Source organism: Miscanthus floridulus, chromosome 7 (genome assembly GCF_019320115.1).
Source record: "Miscanthus floridulus cultivar M001 chromosome 7, ASM1932011v1, whole genome shotgun sequence".
NCBI lineage: Eukaryota > Viridiplantae > Streptophyta > Magnoliopsida > Poales > Poaceae > Miscanthus > Miscanthus floridulus.
The window spans coordinates 12,614,913-12,639,515 of NC_089586.1; the positions used below are offsets into that span (position 1 = coordinate 12,614,913).

The window sequence follows — 24,603 nt, forward strand, 5'->3', positions numbered from 1 at the left end:
TGATTAAAATCTTTGTGATGAAATAATGGAATCTGATGGGTTGTCAAATCCTTGACTTAACGACATTATTCTTTTAGCAGTAGGCGACGTATCCGTAATAACGATGTATGTGGTAATTGATCAATCTTGAGACCTATCAGCTCAGTCTTGCGGAAGTCCCACGCATGCTTTTATTGGAGGCAAGTATGCGTGCATGTATGTAAACGTCTTCATCTACATCGTGATCCGCAAAAGAGATAGAAAGTCGACATATAATAATAATGCCGTTCAATGAACCTAAAATTAGCGAAATGCACCCCAATATGGTAGGAAAACAAGTTTAGATGAACGAAAATATTTTGTTCTAGTTGTGTTTTGTGTTTTTTTATTGTCTAATTTTTTTATTGTCTAATTTTTTTATTGTCTAAAAAGCATAAAAAATATATGACAAGATTTTTGTTACGATCTCCTTAATATAAATGTAGATTATTAAGTTGTTGAATAAATGTTTTTTGTTGTGATATTAGGAGCGCACATGGCTATAGCAGAGTTTTTACCTAGCCTCCTTTGCTATATATAGGAGGTCCTTTTTCACAGCTGTAACTGAATGAAAGTGAAAGTGAAATACAGAAAAGCTCCCTTTTCCTCCCAACTCTGTGTTCACCTCCCTGTCGCTCCCAACTCTGTGTTCACCCTGTTTGTGCTTGTGATTGTATGTGCCGAAGAACGTGATTTCTAACAAAATGTAATATTTTCCAGTAAAAACTTTATGGACTTGGGGGGTCTTGTCCCCCTCCTCCCGTGCTGTGTCTTGCTGTCGCTCAGATCACAACTTTCTAAATCTTCAGAGATGACTACTAACACCACGTCTAGTCTTCTAAGCACGTTGCCCAAGGATATACCTGCAAGCTTTCTGAAGCAAATCACAAATGATTTTTCTCCTGAGCTAGAACTTGGTAAAGGTGCATTTGGAACAGTCTCAAGGTATGATCATCTATACGCCTGAAATTTGTTCCTGCCTTCTGAAGTTGACTGAACACATGTCAGCATGCCAATATACATACTAATATATGACACTTGACATAGGGAATCGCGGAGAATGAGGAAATGATTCCTGTGAAGAAACTTGGGGAAAATTGTCCTGTGGCGCATGACAAAAACATTTTTCACATAAAGCTCCCTCTTCCTCCCACCTCTGTGTTCACCTCCGTGTTCCTCCTAACTCTGTGTTCACCCTGTTTGTGGTTGTGCTTGTGTGTGCCGAAGAACATGATCTCTAACAAAATGTAGAGTGGCGGGGATTAGCGCAGGAGAAGGTGGTAGAAGAGTACCACATCACATTCTCTGTCTGATGGGGTTAACGAGTGTGCAGCGCAGTTTTTACTTCTTGGAACTTTGTAGATCCGGTGAAGAGCTTTTGAGTTTAGACTTTTCAACTAGGAAGCAAAAGTGCTTCAGTTTTTTTTTTTTTTTTTTTTTTTGTGACAATAAAAGTGCTTCAGTTGAGATGCTGCTGCCCCATCACACCAACATGAATCATTAATAAATGATAAATCAGCCTAGAATGGGCTGAGCTGACTGATGGGTGCTTTAGTTGTGTTTGCTTGGCTTTGGCGCCGGATGCGGACCTGTCGCGTTATATTTCATGGTTTTCACGATTTCGACAAATACTTTCTAGTGTCTATCTACATTATGTTTATTAGGTTATTAAGTATTTTTCCACGACAATAGTTGCTCCAAACTTGCTCAGCTGAAACATTTTTCACACAAGGGGACTGATATTTTTCACACATTGCTCCAAACTTGCATAATAAAAATTCAATCAGAAACAGATGAAACCAACAGGCTTCTTAAAATAACGCAGACAACCTCCTACAAACAAAAGAAAATAACATGGGTAATGCATTGTGCAAAAATATAGCACACAAAAAATGCATGAAGGGCCATTCCTTTAACAGTACCGAGCAATTCTTAATTTGCAATATATCACTATCAGCCAGCTCAACAAATTCCACAAAATTTTTGCCGAGCATTACATGAGCACATGCTCAAGGTAAGATACAACATGCTGTTACTAATTGTTTAAAAAATACACTGTTTTCTCATCCGCAAGAGTTCTTCATGCTGATGTGAATTTTCAGGGGGGGCACCATCCCCGTAATGGAAGATGCAAACGTGATTCGGGAAGCAGCATCCACGTATAATGGAGATAATTATGAAAAGTTGCTTGTCTGGCAGGCACCACTATTGATTGATTACAATCCAGGGCAACACTGATGCCCATGGATGGACAACTATGCCTTTTTCCTAGTGATCCTGTCACGAGACCAACATTGTGTCAACCAACTTATCATTCAAACATGTGCAAAAGATGATGGTAATGAGGATTAAAAACCTGAAGCAATGAATCCCAAGCGCATTGGTGATCTCATGAATAACAGACGTAGCAAAATGCATGTACAGAGCCACTGCAAAATTCGGGAAAAAAAAGGTCAGATCAGAGTCCAGGTGCTCTTACAAGGTAAGATGAGCGACAAACCTACAGTCAATGAATTTCTGAATGTGGTCAATTTGATGTAATGGTAAGCTTTGAGCTACTGATCTAAAGTTTTCAAACCATCAACCAGAAACACTCTAATCATGATGATTTAGCAGGTTTAGTCTTCCACACCAAAAGGAATATTGCTCTTGAGCAACAAACACACACCAAACAAGTACTTTGGCGCACAACTGCCCTCTTGTTGCTACAAAAGATAATCACGAGAATAAATAACGCAGTACCTGTAAATAAGCAGTACATCAGGAGAACTAGCTGCTCATCAACGAAGGGATTTCTGCAACAACCAATGACCATAAAATTAGAAGGACAATGAAATTATTATTGCAAATTACAAAAAGAAGAAGGTATCTAGGCACAAACCCATCATAAAGCCGGGCAGTCAGCGCATTTGCAATTGCAAATGGAAAATACGCAAGGGACTGTAGAAGGACGAAGACGATTTTTTAGCAAGGCCATAAATGAGGATGGTGTAAAAGAGAAAAGGGATGATTCGGCTTTGCAAGCAAGTACCATGCACATCCCTGTTTTCAGACCTTTGGGTTCATCACATAAGTGAGCCAGAATCATTCTTCCCTGTGGAGCAATATAAGCAGATATCAAGTAATGTTCATATTTTTACTGCACGACAGTATCTGAAAAAGGGCATCTATAAGAGCAAAATAAAATCAGCATGAGAGTTCAGAGTCTAAACTATATTTTTGCATAAGGACACAATGCTCTCAAGTCTTTAACAGGAAAGTGTCATTTACAAATGATCATATACACAAAGAAGCAAAGAAAAGGACACAGCTACAGAAGGCATTGATTGTACAAATGCAATACAAAACCAGTTACAACAATTGGCCTTACCACAAGAAATCCAAATGCAAAACCAGTTCCAATAATTAGCAAATGTGGTTGATTTCTCATTATATCTGAAGGAGAAAGGTAGGACCTGCATAAACATGCAATATCCTTCAGTGATATACTAGAGGCTACTAAACTGGTAGCTTAGATTGCCCAGTTCAGATCTCTTGGTAGTGATGCATGGCATACACATGAAGCAAGGAAGGGCCTCAAAAGCCTTACCAGACAAGAACTCCAGCCAAGAGCAAACCAAAAGGAAAGAGCTGACACAAATGAAGAATATCAGATGAATGAAAGAGAATCACAACAGTACGAAAAAAAAGGAGATAAATTTAGAGATTACCATGGCTAGTGCCAGCACCATGCTTCCTTTTCTTGCTTCAACGACTTTATATACATTGTGAATGCTGTACAGTTGCAACATTAACTTTATCAACCTTCTATTATATTTCAATGATAAAAATTTCAACATTATAAAAACATAACAAGATCAAGCATTAAGTAAATGAGGTATTGTTCCACTAGATCGGCAATACTTGCTTCACTAGCGATTCAAAAAGGTACTAGAGCATCTAACCAAGAGTCCAAGACCTAGATCTTAGATGCAATGTGTATGCTTATGCTTAAGCACCAAAACAGTACATAATTCAGCAGTTGGTCCATTGTGCCTTTCCATTTGTAGACAAACTAAACTTAGGTGCCTTCTGCACTAGTCTGATAATGACTTCAACTAGAGCTTAAAATCACTTGGTATGATAGGAGGTGCTTTGGATATATTGTACAGAAACATGTATCAGCTAAAAGGGTATCAATTCATTCAATTGGTTCATTTGCAACATTAACTAGCTCTGGCACTATCAGGTGGTCCATTTTGCAACTGTAATTTCACTTCATAGCCAGACATCAATTAAAGATTAAACTATTCCTTTTTTATCGGAAAGATAAATTAATCTTACATATGAAACAATATATACAGAAATACAGATAAAAATATGCTTATTGTTTCTTTGGACTTCAAAACTGACAAACAATATAACAGAGAATGTAATTTTAGAGGGCTTTCCAAATAAGATTACAGGGACATATAATATACAGAAAATGATATAGAACACCACATAGCACAAAATACCAGTTGAAAATAATACATGTTGTCACACAGTACTTACTTAGATCCAATTGTTGGGATTACAGCAAAAGCAATCATAAGACACAGCACAATGTCATACACCGGGATTTCTGGGGAAAGAGGCAATGAGCGTAAAACATCAGTATAGGTAGAGTCAATTTGTCTTCTGATTTCACAATGAAGCTTTCACAGAGTATTAAGAGGAAGAAAAACGCCAGGAACATGTGATATAGATGGTGCTAAAATCAAAGAAAATTGATGACAGTATGATAATATAATACAAAAAGAAATCATTAGTGTGGTAGCATCCATACCAGAAATAAGAGGCACCCAACCCAGTAGGGGCATTGATTTCTGAAAATCCTGTGCCCACCACTCAGCTCCTACAAAGTAAAGATGAGCTATAAATACCACAAACCACATGGCTTTGTGTAAATACATATGCACAGTGAATTAACAGAGGAAGACCCCTTATTTAAAGTTCAACAGGGACCTTATAAGCATGAAAATTGACAGTTTAAACGAAATTATACCTGTGAAAAAGGTGAAAAAATGGCACAAGTAGATCAGCATAAGGCCTTCAGTTGGTCCATTGACTATAGGAAGAATAAGTATATTTGTAAAAAAGCTGCACAGAGCAATGAAAAATGAAGTAATACAGGAGAAAACAAGAAATCATTTCAACAAAAAATAGAAAAGAAATCACCAAGATAAACAACAAAATGTATATAGTTGTGAAGCTTGACAGTAGTGCTTTGCACTTGCAGAAGCTAAGTTGTGCAAATCTCAGCAGAATAGTGGGTAGCTGCATTATATACAACAACAACAAAGCCTTTAAGTCCAAAACAAGTTGGGATAGGCTAGAGTTGAAACCCAGCAGAAACAATCAAGGTTCAGGCACGTGAATAGCTGTTTTCCAAGCACTCCTATCTAAGGCTAAGTCTTTGGGTATATTCCATCCTTTCAAGTCTCCTTTTATTGCCTCTACCCAAGTCAACTTCGGTCTTCATCTGCCTCTCTTCACGTTACTATCCTGGCTTAGGATTCCACTACGCACCGGTGCCTCTGGAGGTCTCCGTTGGACATGTCCAAACCATCTCAACCGGTGTTGAACAAGCTTTTCTTCAATTGGTGCTACCCCTAATCTATCACGTATATCATCGTTCCGAACTCGATCCCTTCTTGTATGACCGCAAATCCAACGCAACATACACGTTTCCGCGACACTTATCTATTGAACATGTCGTCTTTTCGTAGGCCAACATTCTGCACCATACAATATAGCAGGTCTAATCGCCGTTCTATAAAACTTGCCTTTTAGCTTCTGTGGTACCCTTTTGTCACATAGGACACCAAATGCTTGGCGCCACTTCATCCACCCTCTTTGATTATATGGCTAACATCTTCATCAATATCCCCGTCTCTCTGTAGCATTAATCCTAAATATCGAAAGGTATCCTTCCTAGGCACTACTTGACCTTCCAAACTAATATCTTCCTCCTCCCGAGTAGTAGTGCCGAAGTCACATCTCATATACTCAATTTTAGTTCTACTGAGTCTAAAACCTTTGGACTCCAAAGTCTCCCACCATAACTCCAGTTTCTGATTCACTCCTGTCCGGCTTTCATCAACTAGCACTACATCGTCAGCGAAAAGCATACACCAAGGGTAGCTGCATTATATCCCTATTTATAATTACACAAGTGTGTTTTCACTTTCCAGAAAGCATTGAAGCACTTCCCATGCAACAACATATATTATGCACAACAGCACAGGACCAAATGAACCACTAGAACAAAAGTAAGAAATCAAGTTTTGAGGTTCATACAGGATAATAAAGGGAAATATAATGTGTTTGGTTTTTTTTAAAAAAAGAGAGCCTCCAGAAGACTTAAGAGTCACGTGGGACAGTGGGAGGCATTGATCTAAAGAACTATGACCCATTTGGCAAGATATATATACTACCTCTGTTCCAAATTATAAGTCGCTTTGACTTTTCTGGTTCATCCATTTTGCTATGTATCTAGACATATTGTTATATCTAGATGCGTAGCGAAATGGATGTACCAAAAAAAGTCAAAGCGACTTATAATTTGGAACAGAGGGAGTAATATAAAAGGTATTAAGCGTGCAAATTAGTTTAGAACAATGATTGATCCTACAACAGCTTGATGTTTCATTCGTCGCTGGTGGGCAAGGCAAGAACACAAGAACTCACTGTTCCCAGGTTGCGAAGTAAAATGGGACAGCTGAAATGAACCAAAACCAGAAGGCAGCCTTTCCACACATTGCCGTGCTTCCAAAAGCCAAGGACTCAAACTAATAGATAAAATAAAAAAATAATCAGCTCACAAAAATTTCCAAAACATTGCAATTGAAAGAAAAAAGATTGACAGGTGGGCCTTACAGCACAGGCAAGTGCATCACATCCTGCACAGGATGCAAACTTGTCAGCATCATACGAGATTTCTTAAAACTGAGTACACCAGCTTAAATTCCAACTGGAGATTACCGTGGTCAAAAAGTTCGCCTAGAGGACTTGATGAGTTGGTACGCCTTGCTTGTTTTCCATCCACAGCATCAAAAGTCTGCATAAACACCATTCCATGTAAACAAAAAAAGTGGAAGGTTTGACATGATATTTCAATTAAAAAAATGAAGCTTAGATCCCAGGAAAACCAGAAAACCCAATCAGATGTTCAGAAAGATGTTTAGGGATCCTAAGATCCACAAAATTGATTACGAAAACCTAGATACCATGGGTCAGTAGATGCCTTGAATTAAAAAAAAAGTGCTAGAAGTGCAGATTGACAAATTAGAGTACTAGCTGAATGCCAGGCTTGTGTTAGGATGTGAAGGGAAAATATGGCAGTAGAGCAATGCGTATTTGGGTGAGCACATAAAGATTGACAAACCTGATAAAGGAAGAGAAGCAGTCCATGAGCAAGGTGAACCCATCTGGGGGGTGCTGTATCTAGATGTGGTGAATATAACTGCACGTAGAATGGAAGCAGTAATAAGGCTCAAGCTTTCTGAATTATTAGTATTGTAGTACTATGATCATAAAGAAAGAAAAACTCGCATATATATATGTAAGAACAATACAGTATCATATGTATTGAAAGCTTTACTGCAGTAAGATACTTACAAAGCCAAGGAATGCCGATGTCAGTAGAAACATGAAACCTGTCAATGTAATCTGAAAAAAAAAATGCATCAATACTTTCTATCAGGATTTCAACAAAAGAAGCATAGTTCATTGTAGCAGCATGTGAATTGAACTCTCACCATGTTTGGTCTGCAGATCATCCCAGCATCAACCAAAAAATAAATAAAAAAGATAAGGTTAGCACTCAGCGCAGATAATAACTAGGAAAAAGAAGCAACAACTTGATGTGTGCAAGCATTAGCTTGAAGGAAGAATGCAAACGTTACTTACTTCATCGGAGCGGTAAACTTGGCAGGTAAACAGCAAATGACAGGATACTTTAAAAAAATCAAGGCATACCCCATTTCCATTAACCAAGGAAGCAACTGAACAGCAGGTTCAAAGAATGGCAAGGCTTGATTTAGTCACTATCGCATAAAGTCAAAATGACGGCGTTAAAGTACATGGGTCAGCATAATCCTCAGATGCCACATTGAAGGCACGGCTCCTAAACTAATCCGGAAGAACAGGGTTACAGAATATATGAGAGCCAGGCTTTTCCAGCTTTACAAGATGGTACCACTAAGCAAAAGCCGTTGTTCTATGGCTGTGAGCAGCCCCTGGAGGATGCTCACCAAAGCTAAAGATGATTCCTCAGGCTAAGCTAAAGGTTGGGACTCGGAGTTACAGAACATTAGTGCCAGGTAAGCTCGAACTGCCCAAATCAAATCACACACATGCCAGATGCCACACAGATATGCGGTGACTGGAGATGTCGGTATACAATGAATCAAAACCAGATCAGGACAGTGTGGCCAATAGGAACAGAATGGCAGCAAGATGGTGGAGGCAGGCGCAGCCAGCACCACCACCGGGGTCTGAAAACAAGTTTAGCTTGTTGCCGGAAAACCAATCATTCTCATGACGCCATTCAGCAACGGGGGAGAGCTGGAGGTTGGCACGGACGGCCGGGGAAGCAAGAATCAAAGAGAGAGGGAGAGAGAGGGGCGGAGAGGCGAGGAGGTGCTTACGGGAACCAAAGCGGGAAGATGTTGACGAATCGGGACCAGAAGGGCTGGAGGATGTACTTGGCGACGAGCGAGTGGTCGACGCCGCTGTACTTGTAGCGCCGCAGCGTGGCGACGCCGTGGTGGCCAATGTAACCCATCTCCCTCCGCCCTCGTCTTCTTCGTGGCACGCACAGGACAGACAGCAATCCCCAAATCCGAATCCCCCCGCTCGGCTCCCGGAAGGAGGGAAGGAAAGAAAGAAGCGAGGAAGAGGAGCACGCGTGCGTGGGAGCGGGAGGCGGCGTGCCGTGTGGTGATTGGGGCGGGATCTAGCGGGGCCGAGAGAGACCGCCGGCGCCCCGGTTGGGTCACAGCGTGGGGGACGATGGTCTGACAGGGACGAGGGAAGGAGAGGAGGACTTGAATGAATGGAAGGGAACCGTGCGGTTTTGCGGTTTGGTCCTTCCGCTTGCGTCGTATTAGTGTCGGGTCCACCAGGGCACATGTGCTTTTCCTATTTATTCCGCGTCACTTTCAGGAAAAAAGAAAAATAGAGAAAAAGTTATTCTGACTTGGGGTATTCTTCATCGCGGAGAATGTACCGTGCGTATTCCGTACTCGACAGGAATGCAGTACGTTGGGTCTTTTTAGTAGATAGACATATAGAGAGAGAGAATAAATATGGAAGTCTATTTCTTTTTTCACGGCTTAAGGAAATACGTGTGTATTTCTTAGTGGAAAAAATATTATTTGGGATGTAGTGGCTAAAAAGAAATTTGTGAAACTAGACAAGTGGAATTGAAGGAGGAGGGACCAAACAAACACTGAAACACATGCGTGAGTAGTTGATATTATTGCTCTCCAATTTATTCCCCATCTACCCCATGGATTCCTTATAGATAATTCTATTTTACATAGAGAAACCTAGCACATTTGGGACACGGTATCTTTTTCTATCTATAGGGTAAATAATTAGAATAAGCAGACTGTTTCTTAACAGAGTCAACAGGATTGCACCCGGACCAATTCAAGACACCCGGGGAGTGAGGAGGCTTGCACCCGAAGAAATGAGCAAGGGGCGTGGAGAAATGATGCCATTTATTCAAATTTGGGGGTAAGCGGTACATAGCAATGGTTGTGATCTGCCTTTGCTTCTAATGCAGGTTGGTTTAGCTCTACATGTTTCCTAACCAGATTACCATGTCAGATACTCTCAGAATTTTCAGAAGAGTTGTGCACCACTTACCTCAAGGTCATATCAAAGTTTTTGTCTGCTTAATTGAAAGGCAGAGCTCCTGCCAGTTTGTTCAAAAAAATGAAACTAAACTGGTGGGTGATGGAGGTCTTTGGTTAAGTCGCCTTCGCCATATTCACAAGGAAGTGAGGGAGCTCTCAAAGGTTGTCTAGGAAAAGATTAGGACCTCTGATGTTGGTGTGTCATCCAACAAATTGTGATTGCATTAATGTGATCTATTAATAATGCCAATGAAATGTTGAATAATATAATTCATTATAGACATCCAACAAAAGCAGGTGAAAGGGGCCATGGATCTTAGTAGTGGCCTAATTATGTGATTATCTTAGACCAATGATTATATGTACTAAATTTTTGTTGTCCTAATCAAGACTCGATGTTTATATTTGTTCACATCAAAACTCGAGTTATATTCAATTTGTTCACGCTTCGTCAAAACTTATATTATATTGATGATTAGTTACAAATGGAATGATGTGAGAACAACAAGCTCAAAGTATCAATTTTTGCAATAGTACAACACATATTCAAACTTGAATCATCGCGATATTAATTTTTTTTCGTTGCAACGCACGGAGAATAAGAAATTTGTGAAACCAAAGAACCAAAAATGAAGGAGGAGGGACCAAACACTGAACACATGGGCGAGTATAGTTGCTATTATTGCTCTCCAATTTGTTCCCCCAACCCCCATCTACTCCACGGATGGGACATAGATTCCTTACAGATAAATTCTATTTTATTTACAGAGAAATCTAGCACGTTTGGGGCACGGTATCATTACCTTTCTATCTATATTTGTAGAGAAAATAAAATAAAGAATCTATTATTAGATAGATGAAATGCTAGAGAACAGAATTGCTACCCTGCCGTGCCGTGCCTCATGATTTCCTTTTTCGTTCTCCTTTTATTTTCCCATTTTTTCTTTCTTTAATAAATATGCAAGTGTTGTGTTTCTTTCTTTTTTTAGCAAATGTGAGAAGCGGGAGGCCGAATGAAATTTGCGGGAAGGCGAGGGTGCGCGACGCAACCGTCTGGGCTGAATGTGCGCGTGCAAGTGCAAGCGCAAGCGCAGGCGGTGACTAGCATGTAGGCCCGGGGACCGTGGGGCCCACGTGGCAGTAGTACAATCGGTAACCGTATGTATGGGAACCGCGTCCCTCGCAGCCCGTGTCTCTTGTATGGTGCAGACTGCAGAGCCCGCCGCCGCCGCCGTCGGTGACCGGAGACTCCGGTCGCCAGCGCCCGGCGGACACGACCGGGACCACGGGCCAGCGGCCAACCAGAAAGCAGAAGAACCCACCAATGGGCAATGGGCGGGCATGGACCGTGGAGGTGACTTTCTATTGCCACTTGGCCCATTTCTCTCTCCGAGGCTGTCGGAGACTCGTTACGGAAGCCAAACCTAAAATAAATATCTAGAGTATATTTTAAGTATTAAGAGAGACATAACTTAAATTTGAATATCCTCTTCTGAAAGATCTATTTATAGAAAATGCTGTTTTTTTATCTTGTTGTTGAAGAAGATAAAAAATAAGTATTAAACTTTTTACCTCAAAAATCATGTATTTTGGGTCGCAGTGGTTGAAGTCAGTCTGAGAGGTACTAGTAGATGTGCATGGTGTTTTTTCTATTTGGCGCTGTCGGATAGTACGGCCGGTCGGGAGCCACCCCGTCTGGCTCTGGCTGGTCCCTAGTACTGACAGGCCATGGCAAGGAAAAAAATTATCTATGTTTAGATTTAGGGACTAAAGTCTAGGAGATGTCACATTAAGTGTCACACTAAGTGTCATATGGGGTTTTCGGATACTAATCATAAAACTAATTACTGAAGCTGTGATTAATTCGCGAGACGAGTCTATTAAGTCTAAATAATCCATTATTAGCATATGTTTATCGTAGCATCACATTGTCAAATCATGGACTAATTAGGCTTAATAGATTCGTCTTGTAAATTAGTCTTAATCTGTGCAATTAGTTTTTATAATTAGCTTATGTTTAATGCTCAAAATTAGTGTCAAACATCCGGTGTGACATGGACCCGTAAATTAAATTCTTAGAGGAAACGTTGTACAAGTGCAGCACAAATCTACTGTGTATCAAAGGAAACTATCTGAGATTTTATATATACAATAAAATAAAAAATGTAACAAAACTAGCGGTAGTAAATTAAATTATTAGAGGAAACGTGTGTACATAACGAGGGGTAGTAGACATGTCTCGTGATTTACGAGGCAGCAAGTGGGGTGGGTCGTGGTGTGAACCACGTGAAACCGATGAATATGTTGCACGAAGAGCAGCGGGGCCGATCTGAATTCTGAATTTTGAAGCGAGGAGAGCCAGGTGACCTGTGCCGCTGTGCGCGTGCAAAGTGCCTCTCGCCTTTTCGTTAAGGGCCGGCACCATCAGTGAGTATGAGAGCATAGTATTACATTTTAAAACATTAAGTTTAACTAATTATAAATAAAAAGTATCTATGTTTATGATATCAAATAAATACAATTAGATTAATTATGAAATATATTTTTATATTAAATTAATTTAAAGCAATAAATATGAATAATTTTCACTAAAAACTTGGTCAAACATGAACTATTTTTTTATGTCACGCAACCTATAGTTACATTCTTTTCAGGACGGAGATAGTACTGCTAAAAGAAGTCATGCTTGCGCCTTGGACCGCCGGTCAATGCGTGCGTGCAAATGTCTAGAGCGTGTTTGAATTTTTGCTAGTTAAATTATCGTGTGTTACTCGTTGGGTGACAAACTAAACACTCCTTCCGTTCCAGAAATAAGTACACATCTCAGGTCGATAAGTCATTGATGGAGGCAAGTTGTTTAGACGTGCAACTAGAACCCAACTCGCCTCGACGTTTGTGTTGACAAAATTTCTGCTCATCAACCAACTTAAGCCAGCTGGATCGCTTCATTCTTGGCTTCTGGCGAAGCTACCTTTTGATCTTTGGCTTCACGTACTAAGGCCCCATTTGGCCGGGCTCCCGTGGGCTCCGGCTCCTGCACTATAGCCGGGTGTCGGCCGCCCAGTAACCAACAGGCCGGAGCCGGAGCCGTCGGAGCCCGGCCAAACGGGGCCTAAAACAAACTTTGGTTCCATGCACGAGAGTTGAAACGCTATCCACGGGGTGATATTGTTTGTATGACTCCACGTAAAGATCCAGCGTAGGAGCCGCACCAAACAGGTCGTAACCTCGCCCAACAATTCAAAGCGAGAAAACCAAAACAAGTCCTATAATTGCTTTATCTATACACCTCAGTTTTGTTATTTTTTCTAAGTATGTTTGTACTAGTGATGTATTTATTTGGAATTTAGGTCTATGATATATATTTCTTTTTCTAAAATCTTACTCAAAGTTAAAGAAAATTTTACCTAGGACTAGGCAGCTATGAATATAAGCCCACATATGGGCTTTCTCTATGCGGGTTGCCCACATAATTTAGGCTCAGAAGGATTCCCAACGGATCAGTTCGTGGGTTACTCGCATGCCCACAAACTTTGCCGAGCACCTACATGCTAAAGATAAATGATTTGAGATTTTTTTTTGAGTGGAATAAATGATTTGAGAATGTCACCTTGTTTTTGTCCAACCAAAATTCTCGAGCATGAGAAGGAGCTCCGTCCGGCCCAGCATTTCTGACAGACGAGCGAGCCCACGTCTCCAACTTTCTTGGGCCGAAACTACATCGCTACAAGCGCAGCCCACCTGGGGAGCCCAGCACAGCTTCGCCTTGTCCACCATTCCACGCTGCGGCGCCGGCTCCGCTCCTCTTCGCCGCCGCACAAACCCAACCCCTCTCCCTCCCGCCCTCGTCGCCGCCGTTGCGCGCCCCCCGGGAAGGGGTCAAGGGGACGCGCAGGATGGGGAAGGTGCGGCACGCCGCCAAGCTCCCCCTCGCCCTCATCCCCAAGCCAAAGCCCAGACCCCACGCGGCTTCTCCCTCCACGCCGCCGCCGCGTGCTCCTCCGCCCGCGCACCCACCCGCCAATCCTGCAAAACCCCGCAAGAAGCCCCACGGAACCTCCAAAAGATCCACAGCCCTGCCCCCCGCCGCCGCCCCGGCCGTGCAGGAGGAGCGGAAGCCCATCCGTACGCCGGCCGACCTCGCGGCCGCCATCCGCTTGGCGGCGGATGCGGACGTGGACGCGGCGGCCGCCCTGGCCCTCTCCGCGCCGCCGGACGTGCCGCTGCCGACGCACTCCCTCGCGCTCCTCCTCCGCCGCCTCGCCACCACCCGTTCCGTCTTCGCCGCGCGGGGCCTCCTCGACAAGCTCCACCCCGCCGGCCAGGAGGACGGCGCCCCGCGCCCCAACCCGGCGCCGCGCGGGGCGCTGCTCGCGCTCGCCGACGCCGTGTGCCACCGCGGCGGGCTGCGCGAGATCTCCAGCGTCCTCCCGGTGCTCAGGGACCACGGCGTCCGCGCCGACGCGCACCTCTACAACGCCCTCATGAAGGCGCACGTCGCGGCGGACGACCCCGGGGCCGTCCTCAGGGTGTTCCGGCAGATGAGGGGCGACGGCGTCGACCCCGACCTCGTCACCTACAACACGCTCATCTTCGGCCTTGCGCGCGCCAGGATGGTCGCCAAGGCCAGGGCTTTCCTCGACGCCATGGCCGCGGAAGGCCACCTCCCGGACGTCATCACCTACACCTCGCTCATGAACGGGATGTGCGTCCAGGGCGACGCGCTTGGGGCGCTGAAGCTACTCGAGGAGATGGAGGCCAAGGGGTGCCAGCCCAATGAGCGCACCTACAACACGCTGCTAATGGGTCTCTGCAAGAACAAGAAGCTGGACAAGGCCGTCGAGGTGTACAAGTCCATGTTAGCGGCTGGGATGAAGCTTGAGTCGCCGGCGTACGCCTCCTATGTCAGGGCGCTGTGTCGATCGGGCAGCGTCGCCGACGCGTATGAGGTGTTTGATTATGCGATTCAGACCAAGAGTTTCACCGAGGTGACGGCGTATTCTGAGCTTGAGAACTCTCTCAAGTGGCTGCACAAGATGAAGTCATGACGCAAACTGCAAGGAGAGTATGCATACGACAAGGCCGCGTGTGGCATGTTTTGTCTTGCTGAGTTTGGTCTTTGCATGGGCCAAAAGCAGTATACATGCTACTGCAATAGCTAAACCAAATGAGTAGCAAGTTTTCAGATGTTGGCTTGGTTGGATGTTTTCTAGCACTCAGAGCATGTAGACATCAAAATTGATAATTTTCTGTGCTGTCAACACTTGGGAATGTTAGTTGCTTCATAATTTCTTGTTACATCAATGTCCTGTTTTTATTTTGTTCTTCCAGGTTCTTGCATAGGGTTTAGATATTCCTGATGTTGATTCAGATAAGAATCTGTCTCGGCAGGACATGTAAGTTTACGTTGACCGGGTCCATATGTAAGGGCTGCCAAATGGTAAAAAACAACATAACACAGACGGAATGACTTGGAGAGCAAAGAAGTTCAGAATGATGGCACTTATGGAAGCTCAATTTTTTTAATGACTTATTCGTAATTACAAACTTTTTTAATAGCACACTGGTAAAAGCCTCGACTTTGTAGGTGAGGAGGGCCGTAACGGTTAACACCTACTACTAATACAAAACTCTCGATCCGGTTCCTCCGACCGACTCCAACAGTGTGGGCCGGGCCTTCCCCTTCCGGGCTGCTCTTCCACAACCTCAGGCCCATGGCGTGGGCTGATGCGCTCCTGATTCATCGAGGAGGAATCCGTTATTAATTTTCTATTATTATTCAAATTGTTATTTTTTAAATATTTGTCTGAGTGGAAAACAAATGGTAAATCTGTAATAGTCATGCGGATTATCCGGTTACTGCCATCTTGAATTAACAAGATTTTCTATATTTTCTGTGCAGCTCATCTAAAAAAAGCCGTAACTTTTTATATATCGACTCCGGTGAATATAAAATAAAATTCATACGAAAATCATAGAGAAGAAAACAGATCCACAACTTTGTACTCTCACCGTTCAAATTATAAGTTATTTTAACTTTTATAGCACATCTATTTTGCTATGAATCTAGACCAATGTTTTTCTAAATGGTAAATGGTCTTTACACGGTCGCCCTTCCTTTAACGTTTATGCTGTTTACACAGTGTTTAAACGAAGTTAAACGGTCTAAACGGTTTTGTACTTTTCAAAAAATGCATATAATTATATATGTGCATATAAAAAATCAAGTATTCTAGAATTTATACATATTTATCCGAGTAAAAATCAATTATTTTGGTATGTATATATATTTATGCATGTGAAAAGAACCAAATATAGATATTTATGTATGTAACATATCAAGTGTACACATTTACAAATATAAGAAACTTAAGTATACAAATTTATCCATACAAAACTGAACTAGATTTACCTCGTGTTCGCCTAAACAGTCGTTTAAACAACTGTTTAACCCGTTTAATACTGTTTATCTCCGTTCCGTTTAGACCGTTTAGATCGTTTTTCCCGTTTTTTGACTGTTTAAACGGTTAACCGTTTAATTTCCATTTACCCCCTAAACAAAATAGTTTACCACCGTTTACTGTTTAGTGGCCGTTTAATCGGCCATTTAGGCCGTTTATGCGAACACTGATCTGGACATACGTTATATCTAGGGGGAAATTGGCTGGCGGACACCCACAGTGGTGGTCGTTTGCTGGCGGACACCCAAAGTGGAGATGTATGCTAGAAGACACTCTGGTTTGTTGTAATTATGCCAGAGGACACCGCGGGCCGGTTTCCCCCGGTTGAGGAGAGAGAAATTTTTAGTTTGGACATCCGGTGCCCCTAAGCCACGTTTGGGTCTGGTTGGACCAGCTAATAACCGACCCGAGCCTGGTCTGGTTAACCGCCTGTGCCCTTCTCTCCCTCAGTCCCTTTGCCAGGCGGGCCCCTCACCCTTTCCTCGCTGATGGGTGGAGCCCACCCATCATCCCCCACCTCCGGCTCTTCCTTCTCCTCCGCTCCTCTCTGCCCTGACCGGGCGACCGAGCAAGCCGCAGACTGAGCCCCGTCTGTGCTCCTCCCGCGTCCACCGCAGCCGCACGGACTAGGCCCCCACTTCGTCCTTGCCGACTCCCCACCACGAATCGCTCTCCCACGTGCGCACGGAGTCACGGCCGCCATGACCGGCATGCTCGAGCTCTCCGTGACCCAGCCCCTCTCCGCTCCCTCTCTGCCCTATAAAAGCAGGGAATCGGCACCACAACTGCATGCCACACCCGCCCCGACCCTCTCCAAGCTCTCTCCCTCACTCTAGCGCCTCTAATGGCCACCGCCGCCGCCATGGCTGATCCCGGCCTGAGCTTCCGATCTCCTCACTCCGGCCATCTACACTGCTCCTCTTGGGCTCTACAAGCTCACAAGAGCATGACGAACCCACCCACAACTCCTACTCGTCGATCCATGCCCATATCACCGCCCCTCCGACCTCGGCGAGGTGCGCTACCGCCCCTTACTAGTGTCCACCACCTCTAGTCCACCAACACCGATGAAAACTCCACCATCATGATTGCAACGGCATCCTCGTAGACCCTCGCCCACCTTGGCATCTCGCTGGAGGCTGCTGGCCACCGGAGAGCCATTTTCGGCAAGCACCATGGCCGCCGCCGGCTCTGCTCCTTCCCAGCGAAAACAAAGGGCAGGCAGCAAACCTCCACCCGCCATGTCAAGATCAGTGGTCCAGATCTTTGGCGAGCTCACTGTGGATGCTATGGAGGAAGCGGGGAACCAGATGGATAGGAAGGTGGACGAGGCCGAGCATCGTCGCAACGTGTTCCTTCTCCATCGCTCTCCTACCTTCCTCTGCTCCATACAGGGAAGAGGAGACCAAAGCCGGTCCACCACTCACCGCCAGAGCACAGACGCCACCCACGCCACGGTAGCCCGAGCCCACGTCGGAGCCGCCCTCGGCAGCCCTGCTCTGACTCCTCCCCATCCTTCGCCTTGCCCAACGTTGTGAGCCCTCTCCATCTCTCTCTCATCTCCCTCTCTGCTCCACTTTCAACCCACACCGCCGGAGCCAACCTCCCCACAGTCAGCGCGTCCCTCCCTCTCTGTTCCGCCTCCCTCTCCTCCCTCGCTATCTTCCCCCGCTCTCTCTCTCTCCTCCGTCACCGTCCCTTGTGCCCTCCGTCGACCGGTCTCTCTTCTTTCTCTCTCTCCCTTCCTCTCCTTTCTGACCTCATGGCTTGGCAGCGGATGAGGACGACCAGCGCAAGGCAGTGCTCAGCCACATCACTCGGCCTAATAGGGGCAGGCCACGCCTGGCCGTGGGGCCCGCCTGTCATAGGCTCCACTCCCTGTCCCTCCTCTTCTATAGACAAGGTTCACAAAGACCACTGATACTGAAGGGGCAAGTCCACAGATCGGTGTATAGGTTCATGAGCTCATAGTGCCCTAGTCAGCCCTGACCCGATGACCCATGGACGCTCAGGGGCACCGGATGTCCAAACTAAAAAATTCTCTCTCCTCAACTGGGGAAACCGGTCCGCGGTGTCCTCTGGCATAATTACAATAAACCAGAGTGTCTTCTAGCATACAGCTCCACTTTGAGTGTCCGTCAGCAAACGACCACCACTGTGGGTGTCCGCCAGCCAATTTCCCCTATATCTAGATACATAGCAAAAATGGATATACCAAAAAAGTTTAAGCGACTTATAATTTGAAATAGAGAGCATGCTTTATTTTGGATTTTTCTTATTTTATTTGAGCTCGTTTTGATACCTAAAAATTAAGAGAAAATGAGTTCCTTGGCGCAAAAAAGGTGGTGCTTAGTTTCTTGGCCCTTTTTCGATTGAAATTGCTTATTTAGCCCTAAAACAAAATTTATTTTGGTTCTTGGCCTTTTTGTTAGTTTGACAAGGTAATGGTGTTAAAAGCCACGCGAAATGACTCTTTTACCCCTAGCGCCGAATGCAACACTACAACAACCTACAGTAGAGTCATACAAGACTTTTAGGTTGCCTACCATCAATAATTTTCCAAAAATAAGATACAATATTTTTTCAAGTATGAAATTATTATTATATATATTTGGCAAATCATTTTATAAAAATATATATGTAATAGCAATTTCATGCTTGAAAAATATTCTACCTTATTTTGGAAAACTATTGATAGTAGGCAGCGTGAAAGGCCTGTAACTCTACTGTAGGCTACTGTAGTGTTGCATTCGATGCTAGGGGTAAAAGAGTCATTTCGTGTTACTTTTTTGTAACACCTCTGATGTTACGAGCTTACTTAACACCGAGGTTTAGGCCTAAGAGAATTTACCGAAACAATGTTCTCGGATTTTAAAATTTGACTTATGTTTAGAAATGTCTGATAGCAAATAAAGGGCGAATGGCTTGTTTATTTGATTAAGCATGAAAAATAATTTTTATAAACAAAATTTGTTGAAAGTAAAAATTATTCCATCAGCAAGGTAAGAACTTCATGAGTGTGTTAGTATGTTTGTTTTGAGTATTGCTGTGATGTTTGTTAGTTTCAAAACTAGTTTGAAAAGGAATGAAAATAGAAAACCCGTTCATAGTTTGTGTCGATAAATAATAGCCAATTTGAAAAGTGATTTTTATAAAGCAACAAAAATATAGAACGTGCGTTTGGGGTTTTAATAAAAATTGAAGTATAAGTCAAGTAGATGAAAGCACAACTTGGATTTTGAAAAACAAATGCTGTTGCGCGTTCATAGCCGCTCGTTTTACCTATCCTGCCGCAGCTTGCAGAGCCATGCGACGCCCATGTGTTCAACTGTTTGTCGTGGTTTAATTATTGACTAGCGAGCGAACAGATCCACAGTGAGGACAGGATGTCTCCCTGCCCTGCTCTGCCGCTAGTCGATGACCCCGCGCGGACACGCTGCTACAATTCAATGCCTCACGCCAAGTCTTTTTTGTTCGCCAACCGGGCCACGTGCTTGTGGTCGTTGCCCGCTTCATCGCATCATCTCTGCAGCCATGAATGCCTCTTGTCTTGTCTTGCCTCTGTTGCCTTCCTTGATGGTCTTGCCTGCCTCTGCTGTTTGACTTTACTTGTCTTGCCTGCATCCACCGAGCCGATTAACCATGGTGGCAGCGCCCATCCGTCACCTGGCCTTTGCGTATGCGCGCCTTGCGCACCGGCACGGCCACACTCATGCTCCCTTTTCTAGCCGTGCCAAGCCCCTCGTGTGCCACTCTTCCCCTCCTGCCTCACATCCGCATCCGTACCCTACCACGCCCGAGCCTTCTTCGCCAATGCCCACCGCCGTCAAGCACCTCGCCGTCCGGTGCCAGCAATCCCCCACGCGAGCGCACGCAAGCCCCATGACCGTGCTAGACCTCCAACCCTGTAGCGTCGGCCCTCCTTTTCCTTACCGCATCGCGCGCCCATGCCACAGCGTCTCCACCTCACTTTCCCATGCTGCCTTCCCGCGCCGCTCCACCTCTGTGCCGGGTCGTCAAGCCTCGCCATGGTCCGCACTCCTTTCCTGATCCTACTGCGCCCTGCAGCACGATTGCCGTCATTGGCACACATAGCCTAGCCGCTTTGGCCATCGTTGGTTCCTAGCCGCCTTAGCTCGAGGCCGCGTGGGTCCCCATGTAGCTCGCCTGCTGGCTGTCCGCACTGCCGTGTCTTCCCCTGACGAAAATCAGCCGTTGGCCGGTGGCTCTGATCCGTGCTCTGTTTTGAGAAGGTGAGGAAGCACAAATAGGATTCTTTACCGGGTTGATTTTGCAAAAGTGCTAGACTCATAACTTTACAAGAAAGGTCTTAGTTAATTCAGGAAAAGCTCAGGGGTCTTCGTGCAAGTTGGCCACCACACCAGGGCTCGTCTATGTGGGCCAGCCGCTTCTGGTTTGTTGGGCCATGGCCTGCACACCTAGGCCAACCACGCCAGTTACCACTCCCCGTCCCCATGTTGGGCCACGCTCGCTGCGCCTGGGCCGTCGCACCCGTGCGCTGAGCTGGCCTTATGCCACGCCGCCATTGATAAGTTCTCCAAGTGGATTGAGTATAAACCGCTCGTCTCGGCTACTGCAAAGAAAGCAGTCGAACTCTTCGAAGATATCATCCATAGATTCAGTCTCCCAAATAGCATCATCACCGACCTCGAAACTACATTTACTGACCATCACTTTTGGAACTTCTGCGAAGACCATTGCATCTCCGTCAAATACATCTCCGTTGCTCATCCTAGAGCCAACGGACAGGTCGAACGGACGAACGGCATGATCCTTGATGCCCTCAAAAAGAGACTATATAAGAAAGAAGAAAAGCACCCGGGCAGATGGCTCAAGGAGCTATCAGGTATAGTCTGAGGACTACGTACTCAAGCTAATCGCAGCACCGGTGTGTCTGCATACTTCTTGGTCTACAGCTCAGAAGCCATCCGAGCACCTAGGGTGGAAAACTTTGATGAAGAGCAGGCCGCGGCTGTTCGGACAGAGGACATCAATAGGGCCGAGGAGGAATGCCTAATCACCTACGTCCGGATAGCCAAATATCTAGAAGGCTTACGGAGGTACTACAACCACAACATCAAAGGTCGTTCATTTGCTGTCGGCGACCTCATTCTCCGCAGAAAACAAAAAACCAAAGGGATGCACAAGCTCTCTTCCCCTTAGGAAGGGCCTTACGTCATCAAAGAGGTCACCCAACCAGGGTCTTATCGCCTATGTGACTTAGATGGAATTGATTTTCCCAACTCATGGCACATCGAGCACCTTATACATTTCTATCCTTGAAACGCTCCAGATATGTACTCCCCACTTTATGCTGAATAAAGTTTTGGTCTCCATAACCTGTCTCCACTTTTTCTGCATTGTGGTTTAACCCCCACTTACGGTCATCGAGCTCTATACTACTCCATAATGAACTCCAATACGAAATAGACATAACTGCGCCGACCACGTTTCTCCAAATCTACAACATTAGCGCCGAATGGTTCTCTCCAATATCGCTAAACGGTTCTCTCCAATATCGTTGAACGATTTTCTCCAATGTTGCCGAACAATTTCTCCAAATCGCCGACACATTTTCACCAAAAATCACCAAATAAGTCTTCTCCAAATCACCAAACACTTTGCTCCAAATCTCCAAGATATTTCACCGATTATCGAGCAGCAAACTTTCTTTTCTGTTCTCTTCGGAGAAGACCTAGTTTCTGATCTCTCCCTACACATGCCACGGGCTCTGCGCTCTGCGATATGGGTGGTCGGCTACGGTTCCTTGGTCACGCCTGATCATCCTACACGTCCATGGGCTCCGTGCTCGACGTTATGGACTTTGGGCTAGCCAAGGCCGAGAGCTTAGCACAGAACTAATTGCTCGAATGCCGCTTATACTACCTATATCTCTAAGTTATTTCAACAATCGCCGAGCATCACATGTTTCGCTCTATTCTCTATGGAGAAGACCCAGTCTTTGATCTCTCCCTACACGTGCTATGGGCTCCACGCTCTGCGTTAAGGGTCGTTGGGTACGGTTCCTTAGTCACGCCTATTCCTCCTACACGTGCACGGGCTCCGTGCTCGACGTTATGGACTTTGGGCTAGCTGAGGCCATAGGGGTCAGTATCGAACTAACTGCTCAGACTCTACTTATACTCCATATAAATACGTCATGGTCAACACTACGAGGATTTTTTTTCACTGAAAATACAAGCAAACTGCATACACATGCACCTTGTAACATTCCTCACATACATAATTGTTTTTTGTGCTTCGCGCGTTCTAACTACACTGTCAAGATATTACAGATGATAATCTCTGAATAGATCACCAAGCTCCACCATCACCGTCCGTCTCCTCGAATAGGTCTATATCACCAGCCAACTTCTTCACTGCGTCCTCCACCTGATCCTCCAACTGCTAGGTCTCCACATCGCTCAGTCCTTCGGTGAACCCACCCCTTATTGCCTAAAGGTTGATGGTAGGGTAATGGGACCAAACCACCATAAGGGCGTGAGTAGCGATGGACACAATAGCGTCACCATTGAAGCTCTTGAAGTTCTCCCACACTACCTTGCACCTCTGGATGATGGTGTCTGAACGTTGCCACCTACCGTTGAGATGAATACCCGGTTCTAGGTCAACGCAGTCAAGCACCGGTTTAATTGCGGTGACTACGGCGTCGAAGTTATCCCTTTGGGTCCTATCCTCCTACACTAGCACATCAAACTGTGCCTTGGCTTTATGATGGTAGCCTGCAAGCGTTATAATGTTCCATCATACAAGGAAACTACTTCGACAACAATTCTGACCAGGAGGTATTCACCTTTCAGCTCCTCGGTCAGCTTGTCTGCTCGCTCAGACTCCTTCGCTTTCTCTTGTTGAAGTTGTTCGATGGCCTAGTGCAGTTGGCCGAGCTTCGCATCTTGCTCTACAAGAGCAACAATTACCACCAAAAATATGGCTGTTAAGCAATACCAAGTGCATTCGCCGATATACTATACCTGCTTTCTGCTCGGATACACTTCTGAGCTCTTTGGATTTCTATTCCAACTGCTTAGAGCTACTCTTTAGTTGTTCGGAGATAGCAACCAGCTGCTTGGACTGGCTCCACAGCTCCTCGGACATAGCCGCCAGCTGCTCGGATAGGACCCCCTCTGGTATTCTAGGTCCTGCGTGTTGGACTCTACAAGGTCTCATTCGCGCTGGGCCCTCTGGATGTTTCTCTCTAAGACGTTCACCGCCTCTTTAAGTTTTTTGTTCTCCTCGGCGATGGGCTCCATCCTCTTTATCAGCTAGCGGCGCTGCTCGGCAGTCCAAGTTATCTCTAGCAAATGGATAATGACAATATCAAAATCCAATTCCCAATGTCAAAGAGGAGCATTCTAGACGTAGTACTAACCTTGATCTGCTTCGTCACCCTGGCAAGGGCGGTTTCTAGTCTCCTGAACTCTCTGGTGGTGTCCTCCTCTTCGATAATTACTTTGTCATCACCGTGCTTTCAGAGGATTCGGATAGCTTGCGGTCGAGGTTCCTCACGCTCGATCTCCTCCACCTCGTCCTCCTCTGCTGTAGCTAGAGGCACCATCTGGGGGCTCGGTGGCTAGATAGCAGGTCCGACCATGCCCTCCAACGCCTCAGGGAGCGCCGTCTGGTCCTTCGGCACCGCAAGATTCTCTGCTCTAGATTCCGACGCGATGCTGGTAACTATAGTTTCTACTCTAGAGGACCCAACAGTGCTTCTCATTGCCGAGGGTGTAGTCGCCGACTCATTCACCATCGACGGCAGCTGTTCGCCGCCACCAAGTCCGCCAACGGTGGTAATTGGCTCAACCGCACTCGGGGACTCTGGGATGGGGTCCACCGGCATTCCCACCATCCCGGAGCCAGTCTTCGGCTGCTCGTTAGTCTCAATGGGCGGGACTGGATCCGTTGTATGCCTTGCTCTGCATCAAGTCAGCTCGTCAGTCATCACAAAAGTTAAGAAACTACAGCAAATTTGCTCCAAGACAATGATACTTACGGTTTGGTCTGCCGGTTCAATTTCTTGAATCGGCGGTGCCTGCCCGAGCCCCCAGGCATAGCCGTGGGGTTGACTCCCATACTCTACGAAGGAGGTCTTGGCTCCTCCATAGTCAACCTCTATTCTGCCTAGCGTTGTGGGGCCCTCTCCGCCTGCTGCTCTAGGTTTGCCTCCGCTTGTTGCTTAGGGACTCCCATCGTTTGCC

The 24,603-nt window shown here is 45.3% G+C and overlaps 2 protein-coding genes across 2 annotated transcripts; one reads left to right on the top strand and one right to left on the bottom strand.

Moving 5' to 3' along the window:
- Window positions 1–1,945: 1,945 nt before the first annotated feature.
- Window positions 1,946–9,100, bottom strand: LOC136466534 (choline/ethanolaminephosphotransferase 1-like). Its single transcript, XM_066464973.1, has 18 exons — window positions 8,691–9,100; window positions 7,800–7,809; window positions 7,660–7,710; window positions 7,427–7,504; window positions 7,024–7,099; window positions 6,919–6,941; window positions 6,730–6,830; window positions 5,045–5,139; window positions 4,826–4,894; window positions 4,552–4,621; window positions 3,729–3,792; window positions 3,608–3,648; window positions 3,389–3,473; window positions 3,050–3,112; window positions 2,900–2,958; window positions 2,761–2,813; window positions 2,375–2,447; window positions 1,946–2,295 (listed from the first exon to the last, which is right to left on the bottom strand). Exons 1-18 carry the CDS (start codon window positions 8,825–8,827, stop codon window positions 2,274–2,276), a joined length of 1,170 nt encoding a protein of 389 aa, XP_066321070.1. The 5' UTR covers window positions 8,828–9,100; the 3' UTR covers window positions 1,946–2,273.
- Window positions 9,101–13,701: 4,601 nt separating this feature from the next.
- Window positions 13,702–15,253, top strand: LOC136462595 (pentatricopeptide repeat-containing protein At2g17670-like). The gene has a single exon (XM_066461679.1). The coding sequence runs from the start codon at window positions 13,802–13,804 to the stop codon at window positions 14,951–14,953; it is 1,152 nt and encodes a 383-aa protein (XP_066317776.1). The 5' UTR covers window positions 13,702–13,801; the 3' UTR covers window positions 14,954–15,253.
- The last annotated feature ends 9,350 nt before the right edge of the window (window positions 15,254–24,603 follow it).

Coding starts and splice junctions, on each gene's coding strand:
- LOC136466534 (XM_066464973.1), bottom strand. CDS start 8,827: ATGGGTTACATTGGCCACCACGGCGTCGCCACGCTGCGGCGCTACAAG. Junction 3,793..4,551: donor ATCCCAACAATTGGATCTAA/GTAAGTACTGTG, acceptor GCAACTGTACAG/CATTCACAATGTATATAAAG. Junction 2,448..2,760: donor GATGTACTGCTTATTTACAG/GTACTGCGTTAT, acceptor CGAATTTTGCAG/TGGCTCTGTACATGCATTTT.
- LOC136462595 (XM_066461679.1), top strand. CDS start 13,802: ATGGGGAAGGTGCGGCACGCCGCCAAGCTCCCCCTCGCCCTCATCCCC.